This window comes from Anarrhichthys ocellatus, unplaced genomic scaffold (assembly GCF_004355925.1).
Source record: "Anarrhichthys ocellatus isolate YVR2014 unplaced genomic scaffold, GSC_Weel_1.0 scaffold61, whole genome shotgun sequence".
In the NCBI taxonomy this organism is placed as follows: Eukaryota; Metazoa; Chordata; class Actinopteri; order Perciformes; family Anarhichadidae; genus Anarrhichthys; species Anarrhichthys ocellatus.
The window spans coordinates 1,904,785-1,927,256 of NW_022280091.1; the positions used below are offsets into that span (position 1 = coordinate 1,904,785).

A 22,472-nucleotide genomic window follows, 5' to 3' on the forward strand; every position below is an offset into this window, starting at 1 on the left:
CTTCTTCAGCAAAATTATTTAAAAAGCAATTATTACAACTGAACTATCTGAAAAATGTTTTTTTCTTTGAGATACACAGTTTTCACAGGGTAGCAATATCTTGACAAACTGATTAGATAATCAGCATATAACACTCTTGGTGAATACAAAGCCATATATGTGAACAGCGTTCAACTGTAACCTCTACTTACCTGTGAATGACAATCATTGATTTACAGCCTGTAAACTGTGAATTTGAGTGCCTTCTTTTTTTAGTGATGGAGTTTACGGGAGCGTGCAATGACGAATAAAGAACTTGTCTTTTAAACTGCTCCCCATTTTGGACACTTTTATTCTGATTTATGGTCTAAAAGTCATTCATTGATGAGGAAAAAAAAAGATGTCCCATTAAATATAGACACAGACATAAAAGGACACATTTTTTTGTCTGATTATTTTATTAATGCACATTCCTTTCATTCACCTCATTTGAGTTTTTTTGTATCGTTAGATTTGTCTTTTTTTAAAGTATGATGGATATACACGCTAGTAGCATTGAGTAATGGCAACATGCTGCTGCTGTGCTCCTGAACATGAATCCTCTCGCTGGTGGCATGTGGCAGCGGTTATGATGTGATTACAACTGACCTGCTCTAAACTACAGCTCGCCATTGGAGGACTGAGCCCTGGCGACTCGTACGACGCTTCAGGTGGCCTGTCACTATGGAAACTACTTTCTTGTGGGTTGTCAGTGTGGATTTTGTCGAGTTGTAGACTTTGTTACACCAATCGTGTCTGCATTTAACAACAATGGCGGACAGTGAAGACCAAAATATAGACGCTAGCCAGCAGGCGTAACCGTCTGTAAACCGTGATGAAAAGTGAGAAGAGAGAGTGGAACATACATTTGAACAATTGTCTTCTTTTCTTGGGGATTTAAAGGAACAGTTCACCCCCAAAATCAATAATACATATTTTGTCTCTTACCTGTAATGCTATTTATCAATCTAGATTGTTTTGGTGCGAGTTGCTTGATTTTGGAGATATCGTCCGTAGAGATGTCTGCCTTCTCTCCAAGCCATATGACACTCGGCTTGTGGTTCTCAGTAATGTTTCTTATTAGAAATCATGACCCTGGTTACTCAAGATAATATACAGACCTTGTTGTGACCAGTTTCATGTAGGAACTATTTTCTTTAAGCCATAGTTCGTTAACGAAAAAAAATGATTTCCAGAAAGAGAAATTGCTGTTGAGTTTTTCAAGTGTATTTTTTTTTGGCGCTTTGAGCTCCACAAGCCGAGCACCATTTAGTCCCATTATAATGGAGAGAAGGCAGACATCACTACAGCGGTATCTCCAAAACTAGTCAACTCACACCAAAACAAACTTGATTAAAAGCACTACAGGTAAGGGGGGGGGGGGATCCCTTTTTTGATTATGGGTTGAACTGTCACTTTAAGGTTTACACTGTGAAACTGATGTTGATGTTGCTTGCACATACATATATTTTTTTTTTGAAGTGGAGCCTCCACCTCTGCACTGATTCTGTTACTCCACCTGCTCCAGTTTCACATCCAGACCACTTACGATTATCCCATCGGGGCCAAGGTCACTTGAAGACAAAGCACTTCACTGTAAACAATCAAATCTCGACCTAGTCACAGAATTCAGCCCAACACAAACATCGACCCTACTGCTGCTGTACATCCTGGGCTTTTTAACTCCAGAGTAGCATGTGGCACTGTGAGGTATACGGTATAATGACATTACGAACCGGTGATGTGATAAACTCACTTGACTATTGTTTGAATGATAAAGACATTTCAGCAATGTACATAATGAGCTATTGCACTGATGATAACCTCTGACCTTCAAATACACCGGACACAAACTCACTCATGAACACTCCGATTGGCTGAATCAGGGGCCTCGTTTGTGTGCTTGGTATCCATCGTTTTCTTGATTGTGAGATACTTCTTCAACATGTGCTTATGCCTTACATAATGAACACTGCTCGTTTTTCAATTAGCATAACGTTGAACATAAATCAAACATTTGTCTGAATAAGATTTGATCACCAATCAGCCTCAATTAGAGCGTATGAGAGACGCTAACACATTGTCGCTCTCATTTACGATAATTTACCACGTATTATGTAAAGTTCAGACAAGGAAATTACTTCAATTAAAACCCAATACGGGCCCAATATACATAACAAAACTGTAATTGTTGGTTTGTGCACAACTCCCCCCTCCATCGCCACAGCTGGCAATACCTATCTATGTCTTGCTACGAGAAAAATCCCCTATATATCGAGTCTTCAACTGAAATATAATTCCATCTCGTAATCTTTCTGATCTGCAGTGTACTCCTCTTTTATCCTTTAGCTCTCTGGACCCAAAATTGGTACCGCCTTTATAATAATAACAAAAAGAGACAACACATAATATTTACAGCTAACAGTAAAAAGAGTGTATACCTGTAGAAGAAGAGCTCATGTTTGAAAGCAAGAATACTGCTTGCACTGTGTTTTCATCAGTGCTATTATTGCAAAGTGAATAGGGCGAAGATTACAGGGCATTTAAACGAGAAATCTCGAAGAGCACTGCTCTGAGGGAGAGGTTCAACCGCTGTTGGCGACCCAGATAGAGAAAGGTTTAGGATGTTGTTGTGAAGAGCTGTACGATAATACAACTCCTACTCCACAATAGTGAAAAAAAATGCTTACATTTAGTTGCACTTTCTGGCAAAGTCATTGGGACCTTTACGTTTCGTCCGTTGCTACGAAACGCCTATCTTTCATTTTTGTGCCAAAAAAGGTACAAGAGCGCATCAGTGAGGAGTGCAACATTGTGTGGTCAACAGCACTGAGTCACTGCAGAGGGAGAGGTGTCCCCGCACCTCTCCTACCGCCCCTACGGTGGAGCAGTTACACAAACATCTTTAAAAAGTGGGAGTAGTGTGGGACCAAAAAACATGCCCTGATGGGTACAGGAGGCATCAGTTCATCTCAGTGTTGAGCAAAAAAGGATTACACACGCTCTGTAGGGGTTTGAATATATTAACAGTCTTAAGATTTTATCATTAATCCAATCTTATATCAACACAAACGGTCAGTATGTTGTGAACCAGCCTGGTTGTTGACTAAATCTTCTCATAACGGCCGTTCAGTCCACATGCCGTCTCTAAGACATCCAAATATAGATTTGTGCCGCTGTTCATGTCTTTGTCACTGTAACTGTGTTTCCGGGTTGACGCGATCCTGGAAGATGTACAGGTTGTTGGTGGCCGCTATGGCAATGATGTTCTCAGATGGGTGCCAAGCCATGTGCAGGATTTTCTTGGTGAAGTCCAGGCTGTCGACCCCCACGTCCCCGCGGCGCCGCTTACCGCCGTTGTACACTCGCCGGGTCCGCAGCACGGCCCGAGGCTTGCTGCTCTCTCGCCAAGCCTCCAGGGTTACGCCTCGGCCCGTCTCCCTGTCGAACATCCGGAAGAAGCTGTTGTACGCCCCTGTCATGATCACGCTGAGGAGAGGAGAGAGATTGACATGACGAGATGTCATATTGAATGCACGGTGAAAGAGAAGAAATGCTCGGTTCACAGAGGGGAGAGGGAGTGGACGGGAAGATAACGAAACTGAACGCAAAGGGATTGATTAGACGTCGGCAAAGCTTGTCTCTGGGATTGATTTAGATGTCGATAATGGCAGAGGCAGAGCATTCAGCGGATCACTGCGAGCAGAAACACACTGACACACAGTATACTGTGCTTTGTCTATCCTTGTCTCCTTACCTGTCTGAGCTGTTCCAAACACACTCAAACTTGTCAAAGATGCAGTCGTTTTCATAGAGGGAACACAGCTTACTCCTCAGGTATTCATGGACCTGTGGATCAAGCACACAGTCAACCTTAGTGTCTAGGGTAAATCAAAGACTGTTTATAAGAGGTGGACGTAGTCACTGTGACATCATCCATTGGTTTGTGGACTACAATTTTGAAGCCTCAAGTTTGGCAATTTGGCCGAACACAATCTTGTTTTTTTGGCCGCTGCCATCTCTCTTTTTTTTTAACCAGAAGTGACACAAGAGAGCGCAACCGAACAATGAAGAAGACATTTTCAGGTGACCAAAACACACTGTTAAAGTTGTAAGAAGAAAACACGAACAACTCCCAGACTGGACAACGCCGTGGTAGCGAACTGTCAATCACAAGGTAGCCCCGTCCTAAAGCATACCCTGCTTTATGGTCTATTTGACTCTAAATGGACCAGAACTTACTAAATGAACATCATGCTGTATTGAAGAAGACTTGAAACTAGAGATTGAGACCATAAACTCATGTTTACAATGTTTACTGAGGTAATAAATCAAGTGAGAAGTACGGACATTTTCTCATAGACTTCTGTACAATTAGACTTCTTTTAACAACCAGAGGAGTCGCCCCTTGATGGCCATGAAAAATAATGCAAATTTAAGGCACTTGGGGTAGATTCAGACCAAAACATGGTGGTCCAATGGATCCACCATTTCCAAAGCTTAACATCTACGACAGACTGCATGTTTTCAAAATCTGTCTGGATGTCACATTCATCAACAACACAACAATCACAGGCTACAAGGGCCACATTAACATGCATTTAATCAGCACAGGTTATACAGATCTTAACTGACACATGGGTGTGCTAACTTACCTGGTACGTCTCCACGGGGCCCTTGTCCATGTTCAAGTCCCACACCTTGGCGGTGAGGTAGTCTCTGGTCAGCAGGTACCGCCCACTGTGGCTAAACTTGACGTCCGACACAGAGGAAATGATCTCTGAGAAGAAGGACCGGCTCCCTGGATCCTCAGGTTCCTCAAATACTAAACAGAGACAGAGTGATCGATTATTCACAAATATGACATTTTGTATCGCGAGAGCAATTATGTTCAATTCTGCGTTGCAAAAATGTAATCGATGCAAACAAGCTCTCCAATGTCCACAGCGTTACTCACGTTTGGAGTGTCGGTCACAGAGCGCGGAGGCTCTCATGTCACAGAGGCGCAGGGTGCCCTTGCTGCTGCTGTACACAAACAGGTGGCAGTGGTGAGGGTGGAACTCCGCCGCTGTTATCACCTCCGTCAGATCCTCCATGTTGGCTGGTTTGATGTCCACGATGTCTGAGAGAAAGGCTTGTTAGGGATTAAACACCACTGAGGTGGCAGCAAATCCTTGGGAGGTGCACATATCATACTGTATGCAGACAGTATGATATATGTTGTAAAATCTTTGCAGAGTAGAGTGATAAGTCACCTAAAATCCTTTTCAGTTGCTTTTCAGTTTCAGACAAACGTTTAATTTTTCAGTACCGACTTGTTCGGCGCTCTCACCTCAAAACATAATCAAAACCCCCAAAATGCTGCCCCAACCAACCCCCCAATATGCATGCTCACTCTGCTCCCTCTCTGTTCTATTTGTGGCGGTCCTGTGTGGCTCAGAAGAAAGTGTACTGCCAAGTGAATTATTTAAACTCTTCTTCCATAGATGCCTCTTTGATTTTCTAGGTCAGCTTCCGTTTGAATGGGAAATGCCCCCCCCCCCCCTTTGTCCAACACGCTCCAGCCTGAGCTGAATACACAGCGCTTTAATTAATGAAAACATAAATCCAAACATAGACACCGTTTACATGAAATATAGATCAAGGATGAATTCAGAGGAGAATGTAAAGTGTAGTTCAACTGAATGTATATTTTAAAGAGGTGGAATTGAGTGCGGGAGAATCAGAGAGCAAGTATATTCATTTGGCACGATTGTATGTGGTGCGTATCAACACTGTTAATTCATGTGATGGAGTCAAACACGCGAACAAACATAGGATTCACTGTGCTCTTGTTCTAACTTTACTTTAGTACATAGATTCACTGACTTCAACTGAACCCCAAAATATTAGTGATTTATTATGACACTATTTTTACTTTATTCTAGAGTAAGGTCCCTTACTCCTGTTACAGAAATAGATTTTGAATTAAAAATCATCCTATTATAATGTTCGCATTGCTGCTGCCAAATGTATAATGATGGCAGTGAAAATGATAGCTCCCTCTTCGCACTTTCATTATGTGAATTTCATACCCTATGTTACAATTGTTTTTTTAAAATCAGCTCTATAGCGAGCTACGGAGTTATAGAAAGCCCAGAGTGATGTTCAGGAGCACAGTGCAATAATAAAAAAATGTTCATGACATAAACAAAACGAGTCGCTGTTAGTTAGGATACTGAAGCTGCGGTCCGTGATGCCCAGGTGCCACATGTTGATGCGGAGGTCGTCAGCAGACAGGTAGGTCTCCCCGTCGCTGTTGACTGAGATGGAGTTAACGTGGTAGGTGTGCCCATTGGAGAACACTCGTCTGGGACGGACCTCGACCATCAGATCTGTGGGTTTCAGCACCGGCACCTTAGATACAGAGATACAGAGGCGAGGACCGACAAGAGGGATGGAGTCAGGGGTCATATGACGGCACTTGGAACATCAACCTGATACGTGGCTGATAAAGGTGAGCGTTAGCAGGCTTGCGTGTTTGTGTGTGTGTGTGTGTGTGTGTGTGTGTGTGTGTGTGTGTGTGTGTACCTGCAGAGAGGTGATGGTAGAGGTGTCCTTGATCCGCCCCTCCTCATCTTTCAGGTTGTATCCCTCTGGTCTCTTGTCTCTCTCACTCACCTTCCACAATTTAATGGTCTTATCTGTGACGGGGCAGAGAGATATTTGGACGTCACAGGAAGTTGAGAGAAAGCTGACATTAAATGCCTCGGCCAGTGGAGAAGAGACCTGATCATGAATTCTTCTTCATGTGGCCAGTTTCTCAGGAAATCCTGATTAGAGACGCACCGATACGGATATCGGACTAGTGGTCCGATACTGGCTCAAATAGATGGTTCGGGTATTCGTGACAATGGGCCGATCTGGTTTCGTAATTCAGTACATTTATGTCTATGTATTTATTTGTTACATTTATTTTACAAAGTTAGGAAAGCAATGTTACACATAAAGGAATGATCCCAGTCTAATCCACATAGTGAGACATACAGTTTATTAACTAAACACCGGTATCAGATCGGTACTTGGCATCGGCCAATAACCAAAGCCAAGGTATCAGTATCAAGACTGAAAAAGTTGGATCCGCGCATCCCTAGTCCAGATGAGCATTTCAGGGCAATTAAATCCATGACAGGAATAATATACACAGATTAGGTTCTCTGGTTTTAACACTGGCAGGTTGGTGCCACTAATGTCCTCACAAATGTGACTCCAATAACTGTCTGATGATATATTATCCCACCTAGGTAAATGAAGATGTTATCATTAATATCAATCAAAATGCATGCATAATCACTGTTGATATCTCACAGTACAAACTGTACACATGTCTACTAGCTTCATCCTAACTGGGAAGTACAGATGGTGTCACTGGTTTCTCACCATTGGTGGAGAGGAGGAAATGTGCCGCGTTCTGCTGTGGCAGCCATCTGATCTTGTTGATCTTCTCTTCGATCTCCAGGCTCTTCAGGTAGTCAAAGTCCGGCTCGTGGCTCTGGAATGTGCTGTAGACATTGTACTCGCCACAGTCCCCCGTCTCCCCCACCTCCTCTGATTCCCCTTTGGACTGTCCGGGTCAAATAAGGAAGAAAACCACAGCTTTGAAAGAATATTTATGTGTGAAAGAAATAGCAGAAAAGAACATCTATTTTACAAAGTGATGCCAGAATGCTGTAGTTTGGTCGTATAGGTAGTAACTATTCATTCATGCTTGTTTGCTGATATCCTGGGTATAAATTTGAAGTTTTACATGTTAAACCGACCTCAGTCTCTCTCTGGAAGATGACCACTCGGCCACCTTTATCCCCCGTGGCCAGCAGGTCCCCTGTCTGGTTAAACTCCACCGTAGAGATGACATCAGCTGGGGGAAGATGGGGAAAATGTGAGGCGATTAAGCAGGATAATAGTTAGAATAAGGGAAGTAAGGGTGAAGGAGAGATGACAGAATAGAAAGGACGTAAAGTAGGCACAGAGAAAATGAATCAGGGGTGGAGATGAACAAAAACTAAATACTGGATCAATACAAAGTATCCTAAACAATAAAACCAGAATAAATCTTACTCATGCTGCTTGGACCGGACGTGGATTAATTCTCAATGGGACAAGAAAACAAACGCTGAATGTTAATTGTGCTACTAGCTCCATAAACTCTAAACCAACATGAAATCAAGTTTACCATGCCAAAATCATATCATGGAGTGATTATAGTCAACATCCATCCCCTGGCAGTGCAGGAATGATGCACCCATGCAGCTAATAAATGAATCCACTCAATCACGCCAGCATGCTATCTGACACCCCGGAGACGGGGATGACCCGCCGCCTGCTCTACCTTCAGTGACGTAGTCTCGTAGGAAGGTGTGGTTGATTTTGGGGCTCTCAGCGTCCTCGCCCATCTGAAGCCGAGGGAGGGTGACCCGCCGACGCGCCCGTCCTGAGTGGAAGGGTCCGATCCGTGCTCTCTCTCCCCGCACAGGCTGCGCCCATGCTGCTGGGGCCTAGCGAAGAGGCCTGGAGCAAGGCATCCGGGGGGGGAAAAAACAGCCAGCCGGAAGGAGAAGAGGCGTGAAGATGGAGAGGGCGATGGTGAATGAAGAGAGGCAGGAGAAAGAGGGGTTTGGGTTTTTTCAAGGAGGAGGAAAAGGGGGTGAGGGGGAAAGGAAGATGCGGGGAGGACAGAAAGGAGGAGAGTAGTGGAGGTGGAGGATGTGAAGGGCTGGTGATGATGTTGGAAAGAGAAGGAGGAGGGCTGTCATTAGGCGGGTGCTGACGATACACTCGCATGCCAAATGGTGTGACCTTTATTAGGCGTTTAACACACTCATTAGCACAGAAACACGTGTGCAGATGCGCGAGGCCTCGTCGACTGAAATCCCACCGCCATGGAGTGGAGGAAAGACAACAAACAGCTCCAGCAGAGAGAGAGAGAGAGAATATAAACCCGTCTGCATGCACACACAGAGACGGCAGGATGAAGAGGATGATAATATCTACATTCACCCAGTGTAGCTCCGGCAGTGGTAGTAAATGCTCCCAGGGTGTGGTGGTCCTGCCTACTTTCCAGATCCCTGCTCTGTCACACGCACACACACCCACACACACACACCTCTCATAGATAGTCCTTGACGGAGATCAGAGGAGAACGCAATGTCTTCCCTGTGCTGCAGGAGGGAGACAGGCCTCAGCACACCTACCAGTCTGCCTGCTGCTGCTGCTGCTGCTGCTGCTGCTGCTGCTATCCCCCCGCTGGTGTGTGTGCGTCCTCTGCTGCAGACAGCCCGAGAAGGCCTCGCTCCAGTTCCGCGTTGCTGTCCGAGGGAGAGGAGAGGGGAGAGGAGAAGAGCAAGGGTGGAGGTGAGAGGAGGAGAGGCAAAGGAGGATAAAAGAGAGAGAGAGACAGAGAGAGAGAGAGAGGGAGAACGAGAAGGAGGATGGAGGTCTCGCCGCCTGCTGATGCTGTGGAACTGATTCCGTGCAGCATCCACCGTGTCATGGCAGCCTCCTCCTGGAGCGGCCAATCACGACGCGGCTGTCACCCCAGGTATCCACCCACTGCAGATGATGAAGGAGGGAGAGGCCAGCAGAGGGAGCCGTTAGACACTGAGTGATATGTATGACTCTGGTAATATTCAGAATAAAATATGCGATGCAATGGTTTCTCTCCAGACACCACAGTGTTACCGGTCAGAGGCTGCTTTCTTCACTAACGGGCCGTTGATAAGCCTTTTCCTGTTACAGCACTGTTTGGCATTCCCTGAACAGAAAGCGCTGTTCTGACTCTTTCTTGCATGTCCCTTATCATGTTGATCATGTTGGTGACAAGCTGCAAGACTTCCCTTTAAAATCAAACATATTTTTGAATCTCTTTTTAGAAGCTTGACATAACATCATTCCAGCATCTCACTCTTTTAATCTTGGTAATATTGTGTGTGCATGTTTTGGTGCACTTTAAAGGGGCAGTGAGCCCCAAAAAATACATTTGGAAAAATTCATGGCAATGTCTCTTTCCAGAAATCATGATTCGGTTACTCGAGATAATCCACAGGCTGTGTTGTGAGCAGTTTCATTTAGGAACTATGGTCGAAAGAAAATAGTTTCTACATGAAACTGGTCACAACAACGTCTGCATATTATAGAGAAGAGAAGGCAACTCACACCAAAAATATCTAGATTTATGTTAATACCAATACAGAAAATGTGTATTTTTGATTTTGACTGTCCCTTTTTTAAGAACTCTTTAAAATGCAGGGAAGGCCTTGAGTTTATTTCTGGATATTTTTTGCAGATTACAATACAATTTATATTATAACATTGAAGTGAACCAGAAATACAAAACAATAACAAAAAATAACTTATATCAATGTGGTGTCTACAATAATGTGATAGGCAATTATTAATATAAGTGCAACCGTGTAAATTATCTTTTTACGGCCACTCAATTTAAATGTACAGTTTAAAGACTGGAACTTTCTTCAGATTGCTTATAGCACTTGGCAAACTATTGGGGACAAACCTGATCTATAATTCATGATGGAGAAAAGCTCGCGTGGTTGGGCCCGATCCATTCATTATGTAATGGAGTTTAAATCAGTTCCCTTTAATGAATAAACCTGTGGCGCCAGATCGGCTGAGCATTAAAGATCAGGAGGATTACCTTGACGCAATCATTTCCACGGGCTTTCCCGGAGTCATCCAACGTCACTCCCCTCCTCTCTGGCACGTCGCTTCAGTTGGCCTCACCAACCTCCACATGGCAGGTGTTTTCTCCTATAACTAATCCGCGCGAACGATAAACTGAGTTTAAGTGATCTTTTTTCGCTCTACTTGAGCGAGGGGATGCCCTGCCTTCACTCCAAAGCGCCGGAGACCATGGAGCCAGACGGTGCATCTCCTGACACCGCCCGGGCGGAGAGGTCCTTCTGTGGGGAAACGGTGACCGAGCCGCCGATGGTGAGGGGAATGGGCTGGTTCTTCTCACCGCTGTGGAGCCCCCCCTCGAAGACGCGCGGCGAGAGGTTTGGAGACGGTCTGAAAAGCGACCAAGTGGAGGCATGGCTGGATGACCACTCCGACTTCACGAGGGAGTACTTTTTACGCAGAACTTCCGCGTAAGATATTTACTTTTTTTTATATAACCCTCTCCAACTGAGCTCAGCCGCATCTCTTAATATATTGATTTGAAAAGTTCTACATGACTGCAATACAACTAAACTGCATGTTGATGTAAATAAAGCCGAGCAAATTGTTTTAGAAACATTATTGCAGTAGGACAATGTTTTATCCACAACCATTTGTTGTGTGTTTTCCCAGCCAATCAGAAACGGGTTTTATTGTACATACAAGGAATTTGGCTTGGTGATTGGTGCGTGACAATAAACGAAGTGCAATAGTAAATGATCATTTAAAAATAGCAAATGTGAAGATTTGCAATGAAATATAATAAACAAAGAACTTAAAAGTATGTTTAATTAAAACAAATGTTATTAAAGTGTCAGGTGTAGTAGAGTTAATTCTAATCTGTCTTGCCTGTGACTTCAGGCTCAGTGGTGCACAGACTCCACTGCCCAGGTTTCCCAGGAGCAGCTCAGACCACTCCGACATGCTCAGGGCGGCTCACCATCGCAGATCTTCCTCTCCACTGACCGACACACACTTGAACATTTCATCCCTGATGGACAGGCTCAAACCCTTCGCCTCCAACCCCGACTGGGGGTATCCCGTCAGTCCAGATATACTGGGCGGTCACTCCCCTTGCTCTCACCTCTCTCCTCGTTCGTCCCGCTTCTCCTTTTCTCCCTGCCGTCCTCTTTCTCCCGTTTTCTCCCCCGACTCGCCCCACTCTCCTCACCCGCTGTGTCCCACTGCTGCAAACGTTGCAGCGTGTGGCCATGGGGAGTGTTGCCCATGGTCGACGGAGCTCCTGAGAGGGGGTCTCGGTTGGATGGGCTCTGTCGCAGAGCTCTGCCAGGGGGCTGTCCTGCACGCTGGGGAGCTGCTGACAGCCGAGTGTTGCTCCCTCTCTCTGGTAAAGAAAGACTGTGGTGGAAGGAACACCTTGGAGGAGGTGGTCGCCCCGACAGTGCCGGGGGGCTTGAGCGAGGTCAACCTCTGCGGCAATGCGCACCTGGTGTTGGTGAAGGGTATCATGGGATGTGTACTGGCTACAGGGTCACCAGTGAACCTGAGGGACGCATCAGAGGTAAACCTTCAAGCTGACAAATTGGTTGTCATGACTCTGCATTTTGGGGAAAGCTCTGCTTAAAAACAGACACGTTTCTACACATGACCAAGTTTGTTCAAGGGCACAGGTATCTTATGATCTTATAATGAGGACTGTACACTAAATAATTCACTAAGTTCCTGATAACCCCTTCTTAGACGATGACATGGTTGTTTCGTGGAGTGCGTAGGTGTGTGTGAGGGAGTCCCAGATGACGCACCTGCTCCTAATCCTTTTAGAGGCTTCTTCCACCGATTAACCTCTGAATAATGAGAGGGTGCTTATCCGTACTATGCTATGCTGTCACCTGCACACATACGCACACCCACACTAAGACGGCACAGCTCACTTAAGGGCTTACAGGAGGTACCCACACCAGCACTCCTTGTCCTCGCCACCGATGTGATTAGGAGCTGGTGCCAACACCTGGCAGCAATGGCAGGTAGCGTAGGTGTGGGTTGTTAGTTTATATTAACCTGTGGAACACTAAGGTTACTGGGAAACACGGGTAATCCTGGCTGGATCTCCCTGACGCCAATGAACAATACTGACCGAATAGTTTAAGATGGCTGGAGTATGAATAGAGTTAAGTAAGGGTAGGAGTTAAAGTCTTTTGCTGCCAAATTACATAAAGATCTTAATTCGCACAATGATGCAATACACATGTTTTACACACACAAATGTGTTGCAATTAAGTATAAATAGGTGATGTAATTGTCTCCAGTGTTATGTACTGAAGTGCTTCCACTGTTCACGTCCTCAGGACCCCAGATTTGACTTCGATGACGATGAATCGCCACAGATCAGGACAGTTTTGAGTGTTCCCATCAAGAACCACAGCGGAGAGGTAACATTTGGAACAATTGTTTTCAAAATGATATGACATGTGTCTTTTGCCCAATATGGAACCTTTAGTGCAATGCATTGCAACACAGATTGTGTAACAATAAAACACATCTTCTTTTTGTGGACAGGTGGTAGGTGTAGTTGTAATGATTAACAAGAGAAATAGCTGCGATGGATCGGTTTCTGGTTTTACCAACATGGATGAAAAGGTGTGTGACGGGAGGTTTGGGCCTGTAGTTACAGAGCAGCACATGTTAGAGCTGTTGTCTATGTATGTATATTACTTATAATGTAATGTATGTATGTCTCCAATTTTAATGCTAACTCTAAATACGTACACATTTTGTTAAGAAGCTAATTGCTGTCTGCCAGCAATACATTTGAGTTAAGTTTGAGTTGAATTTGATACGCCAGGTGTTGTCAAATCATATGGATGTGTTGGGGATGGTCCTGGATAATGTCCAGCTGTATGAAAGCTCAAGACAAGAGGCCAAACGCAGTCAGGTAACTAGAGAACAATGTGAACTCTATTCTATCTAAATGTATCTATTTATGTATGTATGTATGTATGTTTGTGTGTATGTATGTTTGTTTGTACGTGTGTATGTTTGTACGTGTGTATGTTTGTATTTTTTTATGTTTGTGTGTATGTATGTATGTTTGTGTGTATGTATGTATGTTTGTTTGTACGTGTGTGTGTATGTATGTATGTGTGTTTGTCGATGTGTATGCTTGTATGTATGTCTGTATGTATATGTATGTATGTATGTTTGTACGTGTGTATGTATGTATGTTTGTGTGTTTGCTTGTGTGTTTGCATGTATGTGTGTTTGTATGTATGTTTTTACATGTGTATGTGTGTGTGTGTATGTATGGGTGTATGTTTGTATGTATGTACGTATGTACGTATGTACGTTTGTATGTCTATGTAATCTAACTATGTATATGTACGTGTGTTTGTGCGTTTATGTCAGGTCTTGATAGAGATGGCACAGGTATTGTCAAAGGAGCACCGTTCCTTTGAAGTTCTGCTGAGTAAGATGGCTGCCACCATCATGCCCTTCACACATGCTCAGTACTGCACTATCTTCATCCCCAGTGAGAAAAGCTCAGTTGTGGAAGACCAGGTGCATTATCCTGTTTGATTCCTGTTTTCTGTTTGTTTACATAATCAAGTCATATCTTTCCTAATGTATGGCATTTTCTGTTCCTCTGGTGGTTTTATTTCAGGTTTCATTCTCCAGAGTGATCCACCTGGAGTGTGAAGAGCTCGGATCAACCTGCCAGATCTACAGAAGGTTCTGCCTGTTGCTCGATTCATTAAGACAGAGAATGTATAGCCTTATCATCATCAGACATAGTGGAACTTGTTTCATGTCATTTTTCAGGGAGCGTGACATCAGAGATGTAGACCCATCACATGCCGTTCGAACTCTGGTTTCCACGGAAATACTCAATATATCGGAGATTTCTGAGGAATCAATGAAGAGTGTGATCTGCTGCCCTGTCAGAAATGAGAGGTCCGAAAATGTCATTGGTGAGTCTCTTGCGAGAGTGACAAAGGTCGTGATACATGGCAGATATACAAAGTGATTCATGAATATTGTCCTCATTACCTTTTCTTCGTTGTCACATAGCGGTGTGCCAGCTGAAAAACAAGAGGAGCAGAGACTCGGATGAGGTGGAAGCCTTTAACAGATATGATGAGCGCCTGCTAGAGGACCTGGCGGTGTACTGCGGCCTGGCCCTGCAGTATGCTCAGGCCAAGCAGATCACCGAGGAGCGGAGGGCCAGTATAGAAGTCACACAGGAGGTGGGTGACCCAGTTTTTGTAATTCACATCTTTAGCTTGCAGCCAAGTGAACCTATCGCAACTTCAAATTCTCTTCTTTCCCATAGGTTCTTGCCTACCACATCACCGCGGCGGAGCAGGAAATCCAAGCCCTTCAGGTGATTGTTAACTTTCTTTTGGTGGAAACTAATGTTTTCTTTCAGTTCAGTCTTGCCTCGTCGGCCCCCCACCGTAATATCATAAATAATATTGACAAGAAAGTGGTCAATCTCACCTGTCCTCTTCCCTTTCTTTCACGCACCACATCCTCCCTCATTCAGTTCCTCTAATCCTCCTTTTCCCACCACCTTTCCTCATCCACTTTCTCTGTTGTTAAGTAGTCCTGGAATCAACCGGTCATTACACTGAAGGTCACATTTTGACAACTAATGCTCAATGATTAGCGTCTATGATTGTAACCTCCTCACCCATGTTAAACATAAAACATGATTTTACCTGTATACGTATGCCGTGTCGGCAAGATGTAGAAAAATAGATCTTGTGTTGTTAGTTGTGTTTGTGGGTGTGTGAATGCTGTGCCTAAGTAAGTGTATATTTCAATAGATTTTCTTAATGTTGTGTTTTATGGTTTTCAGGAGGCTGCGATTCCTACTGTTGAATCGCTAAAACTCCGAGACTTCCATTTCTCTGATTTCGGTCTGCCAGACGACCTGACCTCCCAGGCTACCGTTCGCATGTTCCTGGACCTCAATTTGGTGCAGGATTTTAACATAAATTACAAGGTAACCGACCTGCTGATAATTATGCTTTATGGTAGAGGGCAGTGCCACCATTGTTCAACCATGATACCACCTCAATATGGAAAAAGACATTGCTTAAAATGAGTTTATTGAAGGGGTTGAAGATTAAAGAGTATGGTTGAGGATTCGATACTGGCTCATGGGCATTGCTACTCTCAACATGGCTCTTGTGAACAAAGTTGATTTAGATGTTTATCATTTACTATCGTTCAATGTGACTCCAGCCAGCCCTCTTTGATCTTATTATGGTATTCAGATTTTGCTTGTTTTTTTACAATGTGACATGTTGGCTAAAGATTGCAAGGCTATGCCACAATTTTGAGGCCAGGGTTTCAATCCCACCCTTGGGCAACACCAGTCTCGGAGTACTCTCAATACCACTGAGCTTCCAGTATTTTGTTAGAGCAGCAGCTTGCTGCAACACACCACCATACTAATTATTATCTAATATTCCATGGTAACTAAATTCAGCAAAGTCGTACACATGGGGACACTGAACAACAAGTCTGTAGTAATTAATTCAATTTTACCTAGGTGGCACTAAAAGATTTGAAAAATTGCTGTTGTAGCAGCCTGCAGCTGACAGAAGCAGCAGCTTACAGTGAACAGCTCTCACTTTTTGTAGCTTTTCTTTCGAAGTTCTAACTGACCCCTCTTTGGTTATTTACCACCTCTTGTACACGTCTCTTCCCTTCCAGAGTCTGTGCCAGTGGGTCCTGACTGTGAGACGTGGTTACAGGAACAACGTGCCTTATCACAACTGGAACCATGCGCTGAGCACTGCTCAAAGCATGTTCGCTATGCTCATGGCCACAGACCAACTCCAGGTTAGTGCACGCCTGCATCTACGTGTGTTTTTTGCTCATGTGCACGTACAATTAGCCATCACTACCAAAGCTAAGATAAAAATGTAACTTTCATTGCCAAACTACTGTGCTTGCAAAACATTACTCGTTATTCATTCATTCAGTATCAATATCAATGTATTTATGAATAATATAAATACTTTATATATCCTACCTCATATGTGCAATAATGTATATTCAACCACTCAATCTGATTATATTGTATTTTTAGCTTTTGTTGTTTTTGGGGATTTATATATTTATTATATCTTTGCTGGGTTTTTTTTTTGTTTGTTGTCTACTGATGTCTCTTGTTGCACTGTCCACTTTGCTGCCGTAATCCTGCAAATGTCCCCGCTGTGGGACTAATAAAGGATTATCTTATCTTGTCTAAATGTTTAAAAAAAGGGCATTTTATTTATTTTATTCAATTCTCTTTTTAGTACAGTCAGGAAAATGTGTGCGTCTCCTAATTTTGGTGACAATCGACTATGTGGAGCTGTCACGTCTTGACAGTCCATTCACGTTGCATCCACTGCTCGTCATCTTTCTTTTGTTGTTTTGAAGTACAGATAACTTCTTCAGTTTGTGGAGGAGTCATTCAAGGCCTGCAGGGTTCCTCCGGTACAGGACACTCTTAATTATTCGAAAGAGGATTCATTTTTAGACCTCCCCAAAACCTCTTAACTGCTTTCCATGGGGATCACACTCCAGCCTAAATCTCTGCTCAAGTGAGCTCTGTCACTCACTTATTTCAGTCTCTCTCTCTCCTTTTCTCTGCCCGTGTCTCTATAACATGATTAATTGTGACTGTGGTGCAGTGAAACTCGCTTCATCCCGTTTGATGTGACAGGGCTCTGCACATTGGATGTTCTAGTGGGTTGTTGTAGTAGTTAAGGAGTTGGAATGACAATGATTGTAGCTGTAGTGTTTGATTTACAGGTATTCATGCAAATTATATTGATTTTTAGCCTGAAACTAATATTCATGTGTTTGGTCAGGTGTTTGGGTTCTTTAGGTCAATCAATCAGACGTGATATGGCCAAGTTCTGCGGAACAAAAATAAGTTTATCTTTAGTATATTATTAATGGTTTTTAGGATATATATTCCATTTCAATCATACATCAGCATCCTCTTCTTTTCTTTTAAGTTTGAGCGTTTTATCAACATGTTTTGAGATTTTTGGTGTAAACTTTTCACCAGCACATGAATAACCCATGGCAAAAAGTTAACACAATTATATTTGATCTAATCTTTATGTTCTGTGTTGTGCCTCAAGATTTTTGTTGTGGGGCGGCGGTTGATGGGCTAATTTTTTTGGATACTTTGTGATGTTCGTTCTTAAAGCAATATAATATAAATATGCTTTACAGATGAAACTGGCTTTCACGTAGAAAAGCAGGGAAATAACGTTCCTTACTGTTTCTCTCTCTCTCTCTCTCTGCTGTATTTCAGACCATTTTTTCCCGTCTGGAGGTCTTAGCGCTGATGATCGCCACTCTGAGTCACGATCTTGACCACAGAGGAGTCAGTAACTCGTACATAGAAAGGTAAACACTATACCTCCCCTTCTTTCATGTTTGCTGCATTTTCCATGGCTGTGTATATTTGTAGTTATATTTATCCAGTATTATACTGATTATGCTGTCAATGGTCAGTCACAGCCTTCTTATATTCAGCCAATATAATACAAAATAAGCAAAAATATATAAAATATTAAAATAAAAGTAATAAAATATATTTCTTGCTTTGTGACACAAAACAACATATTCTCCTGCCATTTCTACTGTGGTGCTGTCTTTTGGAAGATAACACAGTTTTCTGGTTAAATTTGAGGACAAATTAATTAACTAATTTGTGAGATTAACTTCTGCGTCAACTTCTCCTGTTTTAATATCTAATGGATACAAATTCTCTTTTTCCCTTTGTAGCCATTCTCTGTTATGGAGACCAGTTTCAATGGCGAGTTGATGGTCACTAAGTATAAATCTAGTAACGGTTTGTTTATAGGTTGATTTATTTGGGTTAAATGTTGAGCAAATTGAAATTCTCTGTTCAGTAAATTTCAGCATTCTAGTTTGTTTATTCATTGTATATTAAACTAATATCTTAATTTATTATCTTTGCCTATTTGTTTAATTTGTAGGTGTTTTCATAGCATCACTTAGACATACAAATATGATTTCCTCAATTGTTCCATTCCAGGTTTATTTATTTGGGTTCAGATAGCTTCGCTGCTCTTAGTATGCTCTGTGTTGGTGGGACTCTGAATCTGACTCTACCATGTGGCTCCAACATTTGATTGTTCTTATTTTTATTGAGAAGGGTTATTGGCCCAGTTCTGCCCTGCTCCCGTGGTTTGGACAGTTGTATGGACTCTCAGTATGGTTTTACTGAACGCACAATGCACTTTTTCACCTGAGTTTGAGTCCCAGTGCTCTTAAATGACCAGCAATTGATTGGCTCAAACACTTTGGAACACTTTAAACCAAACCCCTCTCTCTCTCTCGCTCTCTCTCTCTCTCTGTTTCTCTCTCTCTCTCTCAGGAGCCAACAGCCTTTAGCTCAGCTCTACGGACACTCGTCTCTTGAAAACCACCACTACAACCTGTGCCTCTTCATCCTAAACAACACAGTAAGACCTCATCCATTCATCTTTTTATTCATTTTGAACTCCATCTCCTTTTTCTAAACCTCTGAGTCAGCTGTGTATGCACGCAATCTTTACCTGTTTCATCATGTCCAACTACTTGTAAACCATAATATACTACTGTGTTTATCTCCAATATCACACATAACTGGACTCCGTATCCGTCTATCGATCTGTCGTTGTCCGTCTCTTTACTGGAGTCATTTTTAAATCAAACTTTGCATGACACACAGGCACACCAAAGATTTTTACGTTTAAAGATATACACCGAGGAGGAATGCAGTTAATTGGACGATAAACTGATATATTATTTGACATTTGTTTTATATATGAATTGATTGTTTGTATAGAATTAGAATACTTGGAATATCGTCTGCTTTCAATTAGGATTCTCATGTTTCTTCAACAAGAGCATACCATGCAAAAGCTGTAATGTCGCCGGATATCCTCCAAGAGAAATGTTGCAAAGTCTCCATTTAAGTGGTCTTTATTATTTTTAAAAAAAAGTCTGATTCAAAGTGTGGACACAGTCTTTGTTCTCATAACAGACGGCTTGTGTTCATGCCTGAGTTCAAGTCTTCATTAACTTCATTCTCTCAGTCGCTGTCTCTCTCGTCCTCTCCCAGGGGAGTAAGATTCTCAGCGGTCTCTCTGCAGAAGACCACAGAGCTGTCCTACACATGATCAAAAGGGCAATCCTCGCAACCAACCTGACCGTCTACATGGAGTATGTTAAAACAGGAAATGTACAGAGTAGCATAGCTCAAGCGTTGTGAACCTCTTCTTTTCGCCCCTGATGCCCCCTTTTTTTTTTTTGCTTTTCTTTTAAGGAGAAGGAAGGAGTTCTTTTCTCTCGCCAAGAAAAGCAGAGTGAGCTGGAAGAGTGAGAAACAAAGAGATTTACTGAGGTGAGAATCACATACATGATGATAATGATATCTGTGGTGGAACAGGGCCGTTCCTTTAAGATATTTGTTCACTCCACAGGTCGATGCTGATGACAGCCAGTGACCTCTCTGCCATCACAAAGCCTTGGCCGGAACAAAAAAGGGTACGGTTCTTATCTGAATATACTTCCTTATTTTATCTCCGAGTCGTTTTGAATTCATCACAAGCCTTGACCTCCCTCTTTCTCCGAAACAGATTGCCAACCTGGTTACCATGGAGTTCTTTGCACAAGGGGACAAAGAGAAAAAGGAGTTCAAAATCAAACCCATTGTAAGTCTCGCTCGCAGGATTTCTTTCTTATTACATTTATATATTGTACCAAGGCTTGTGAAAATGTGGTTATATAGAAAGCCCAACAAGAAAGTAGAAAATACACAGTAATTAATCATAAATTGATTTAAATAAGCTGTTTCATTTATTTAACTACTATACATTTTTTTATACTCGTCTGTATGGTAAAATATGAATCACGTTCATCCCAAAATGTTTATTTTACCTCCCTGATGCAGGCGGTTTTTCAGTTGAAGAGTCCTCCTGGCTTGTTTTAGTCCCAGTTTAAAGAACATATATAAGAGGACGCTTTTAAAAAAAACAGCATTACACCTACCCAGCCGGTGTCAAACCTTGATAACAGTGACAGTGGAATCATGTAATTACATCATACTATGTTTGACTAGATCGTCTACAATTCTTCCGGGCTCCTATGAAATAGTCCTATTCTAACAGCCAGCTCTACTCTCTTCTCACCAGGACATAATGAACAGAGAGAACAGCACTCGACTGCCATACATGCAAGTGGAATACATCGATGACATCTGCTATCCACTCTACAAGGTGTGTTATTCCTGCGGCTGTTGCACGTGTGCGGATGCATGCGAGCGGTATACATGCATGCGTTAGTAAGGGAAACAAAAACCACAGCATTGTCCTCAACGCTGTTCCACTCTCTTATCCTCTAATTTCCAGTCTTCCATCACTCCCATGATCACACTCTCACTGTCTCTGTGTCCCTCAGGCTGTATCGAGACTGTTTGACGCCTGCTCCCCACTGCTGAGTGGCTGTAAGAAGAACAGACATAACTGGATGCATTTTGCTGAGACTGCAAAGAGAGAGGACTGTGAAAATAGTTGTTGCGTAACCCTGGAAACACATAAAAACACGGCGGAAGAGACGCAGGCAGACGAATAGGGGACTGCACAGAGGATGAAGACACAAAAGGCATTTTAGCCACGTGCACCTGTTTGTTCTCCATCCTCTCTTGGACACAACTTGACTAAATATCTGCATAGTGCCCACACATCAGTAGATGTGTTTCAATATCTTCAAAGGACTGAAGGACAAGAAAATTATAATTTCCATTCTATATCTGCATTTTTGTGTCAATGCAGACCATGTCATGTAATTACCGTATACTGCATACCCTATCTATCTGTAGAGTATTTTGGGCTATAGGCATCAAAACTATCCGTGGCTGCTCAGTATAGTTATGATCTCACAATGCCTATTATGGCATGCAATCCTGAAAGGTGTTTTTGTCACCCTGTAGTAACAGTGGTGTTTATAAAGCATTATAAATGAATGAAAATTAGTTGCCTTCCTTCTTTTTCTTTCTGAATTTCTCAGCAAACTACGCTTAATGTGTGCGCTGATTGTTTTTCAACATATCCATTCAAACATAAAATTGTAATGTATAAATGTGGCATTTGCCTTCAGAAAACATAATCACAACACCAAATTATGTGAAAGAAAAAATGCTACAGACTGTCAGTTATAAAATCAATGTTAAGTCAACAATTTATAAATAATGTCTATGTTTTTTAACCCTTTGTATGTAAGTATACAAATGTAGAGTAAAGTATGTAAAGACAAGTATTATCAAGATAAAGATGAAAACACACCGTGTGCAAATCAACCTCCAATGTCCAAGCTCAGTGACACGTTTGTTGCACTTCACGATCCCGGCCTCCGGGGGGCAGTGATGAGCTTTAAGGCGGCGGCGCAGTGGCGGCTGATTCCGACCGGTAGAAGAAGACGGCGACGGGGAGACAAGAGGAAGAAAATGACAGGGCGCGCAAAAAGAAAACCCAAATCCAGTCAGGTAATATTACAATGTTTCGACCCCCTCTGTCGGGCCGCAGAGGTGTCCGTTCAAAAGGGCGGCATCACCATGCAAGGAGCTGTGCTGCGTGTTATTATAATGACGCCAAAGGAACTTCTGATAAACGCTATGGGCAGAGCTGTTTGGCACGCTGTCTTGAGCAGTAGCGGTCAGACGACAACATGGCAGCAGGACACCGATACCGTTATCAAAAAGC

The 22,472-nt window shown here is 42.8% G+C and overlaps 2 protein-coding genes across 3 annotated transcripts; one reads left to right on the forward strand and one right to left on the reverse strand.

The window, feature by feature from the left end:
• Positions 1 to 1,190: 1,190 nt before the first annotated feature.
• Positions 1,191 to 9,583, reverse strand: ppp2r2ca (protein phosphatase 2, regulatory subunit B, gamma a). Of its 2 annotated transcripts, XM_031872002.1 has the most exons (10): positions 9,249 to 9,583; positions 8,387 to 8,770; positions 7,818 to 7,915; positions 7,438 to 7,621; positions 6,589 to 6,701; positions 6,237 to 6,414; positions 4,976 to 5,140; positions 4,674 to 4,843; positions 3,776 to 3,867; positions 1,191 to 3,507 (listed from the first exon to the last, which is right to left on the reverse strand). In XM_031872002.1, the coding sequence occupies exons 2-10, from the start codon at positions 8,448 to 8,450 to the stop codon at positions 3,210 to 3,212; spliced, it is 1,362 nt and encodes a 453-aa protein (XP_031727862.1). In that variant the 5' UTR covers positions 8,451 to 8,770; positions 9,249 to 9,583; the 3' UTR covers positions 1,191 to 3,209. The 2 variants fall into 2 exon arrangements, with proteins under 2 accessions (XP_031727862.1, XP_031727863.1); XM_031872003.1 differs by having other exon boundaries at positions 8,387 to 9,583.
• Positions 9,584 to 10,491: 908 nt separating this feature from the next.
• pde5aa (phosphodiesterase 5A, cGMP-specific, a) lies at positions 10,492 to 21,735 on the forward strand. The gene is made up of 20 exons (XM_031872001.1): positions 10,492 to 11,162; positions 11,593 to 12,253; positions 13,038 to 13,121; positions 13,249 to 13,329; positions 13,535 to 13,624; positions 14,095 to 14,247; positions 14,351 to 14,418; positions 14,509 to 14,657; positions 14,758 to 14,933; positions 15,020 to 15,070; positions 15,548 to 15,694; positions 16,411 to 16,539; positions 18,014 to 18,108; positions 19,106 to 19,193; positions 19,835 to 19,935; positions 20,039 to 20,116; positions 20,196 to 20,259; positions 20,352 to 20,426; positions 20,907 to 20,990; positions 21,172 to 21,735. The coding sequence occupies exons 1-20, from the start codon at positions 10,891 to 10,893 to the stop codon at positions 21,343 to 21,345; spliced, it is 2,820 nt and encodes a 939-aa protein (XP_031727861.1). The 5' UTR covers positions 10,492 to 10,890; the 3' UTR covers positions 21,346 to 21,735.
• Positions 21,736 to 22,472: the final 737 nt, after the last annotated feature.

Coding starts and splice junctions, on each gene's coding strand:
- ppp2r2ca (XM_031872002.1), bottom strand. CDS start 8,450: ATGGGCGAGGACGCTGAGAGCCCCAAAATCAACCACACCTTCCTACGA. Junction 7,916..8,386: donor ACGAGACTACGTCACTGAAG/GTAGAGCAGGCG, acceptor ATCTTCCCCCAG/CTGATGTCATCTCTACGGTG. Junction 7,622..7,817: donor TCTTCCAGAGAGAGACTGAG/GTCGGTTTAACA, acceptor TGACCCGGACAG/TCCAAAGGGGAATCAGAGGA.
- pde5aa (XM_031872001.1), top strand. CDS start 10,891: ATGCCCTGCCTTCACTCCAAAGCGCCGGAGACCATGGAGCCAGACGGT. Junction 13,122..13,248: donor TCAAGAACCACAGCGGAGAG/GTAACATTTGGA, acceptor TTTTGTGGACAG/GTGGTAGGTGTAGTTGTAAT. Junction 18,109..19,105: donor AGTAACTCGTACATAGAAAG/GTAAACACTATA, acceptor TCTCTCTCTCAG/GAGCCAACAGCCTTTAGCTC.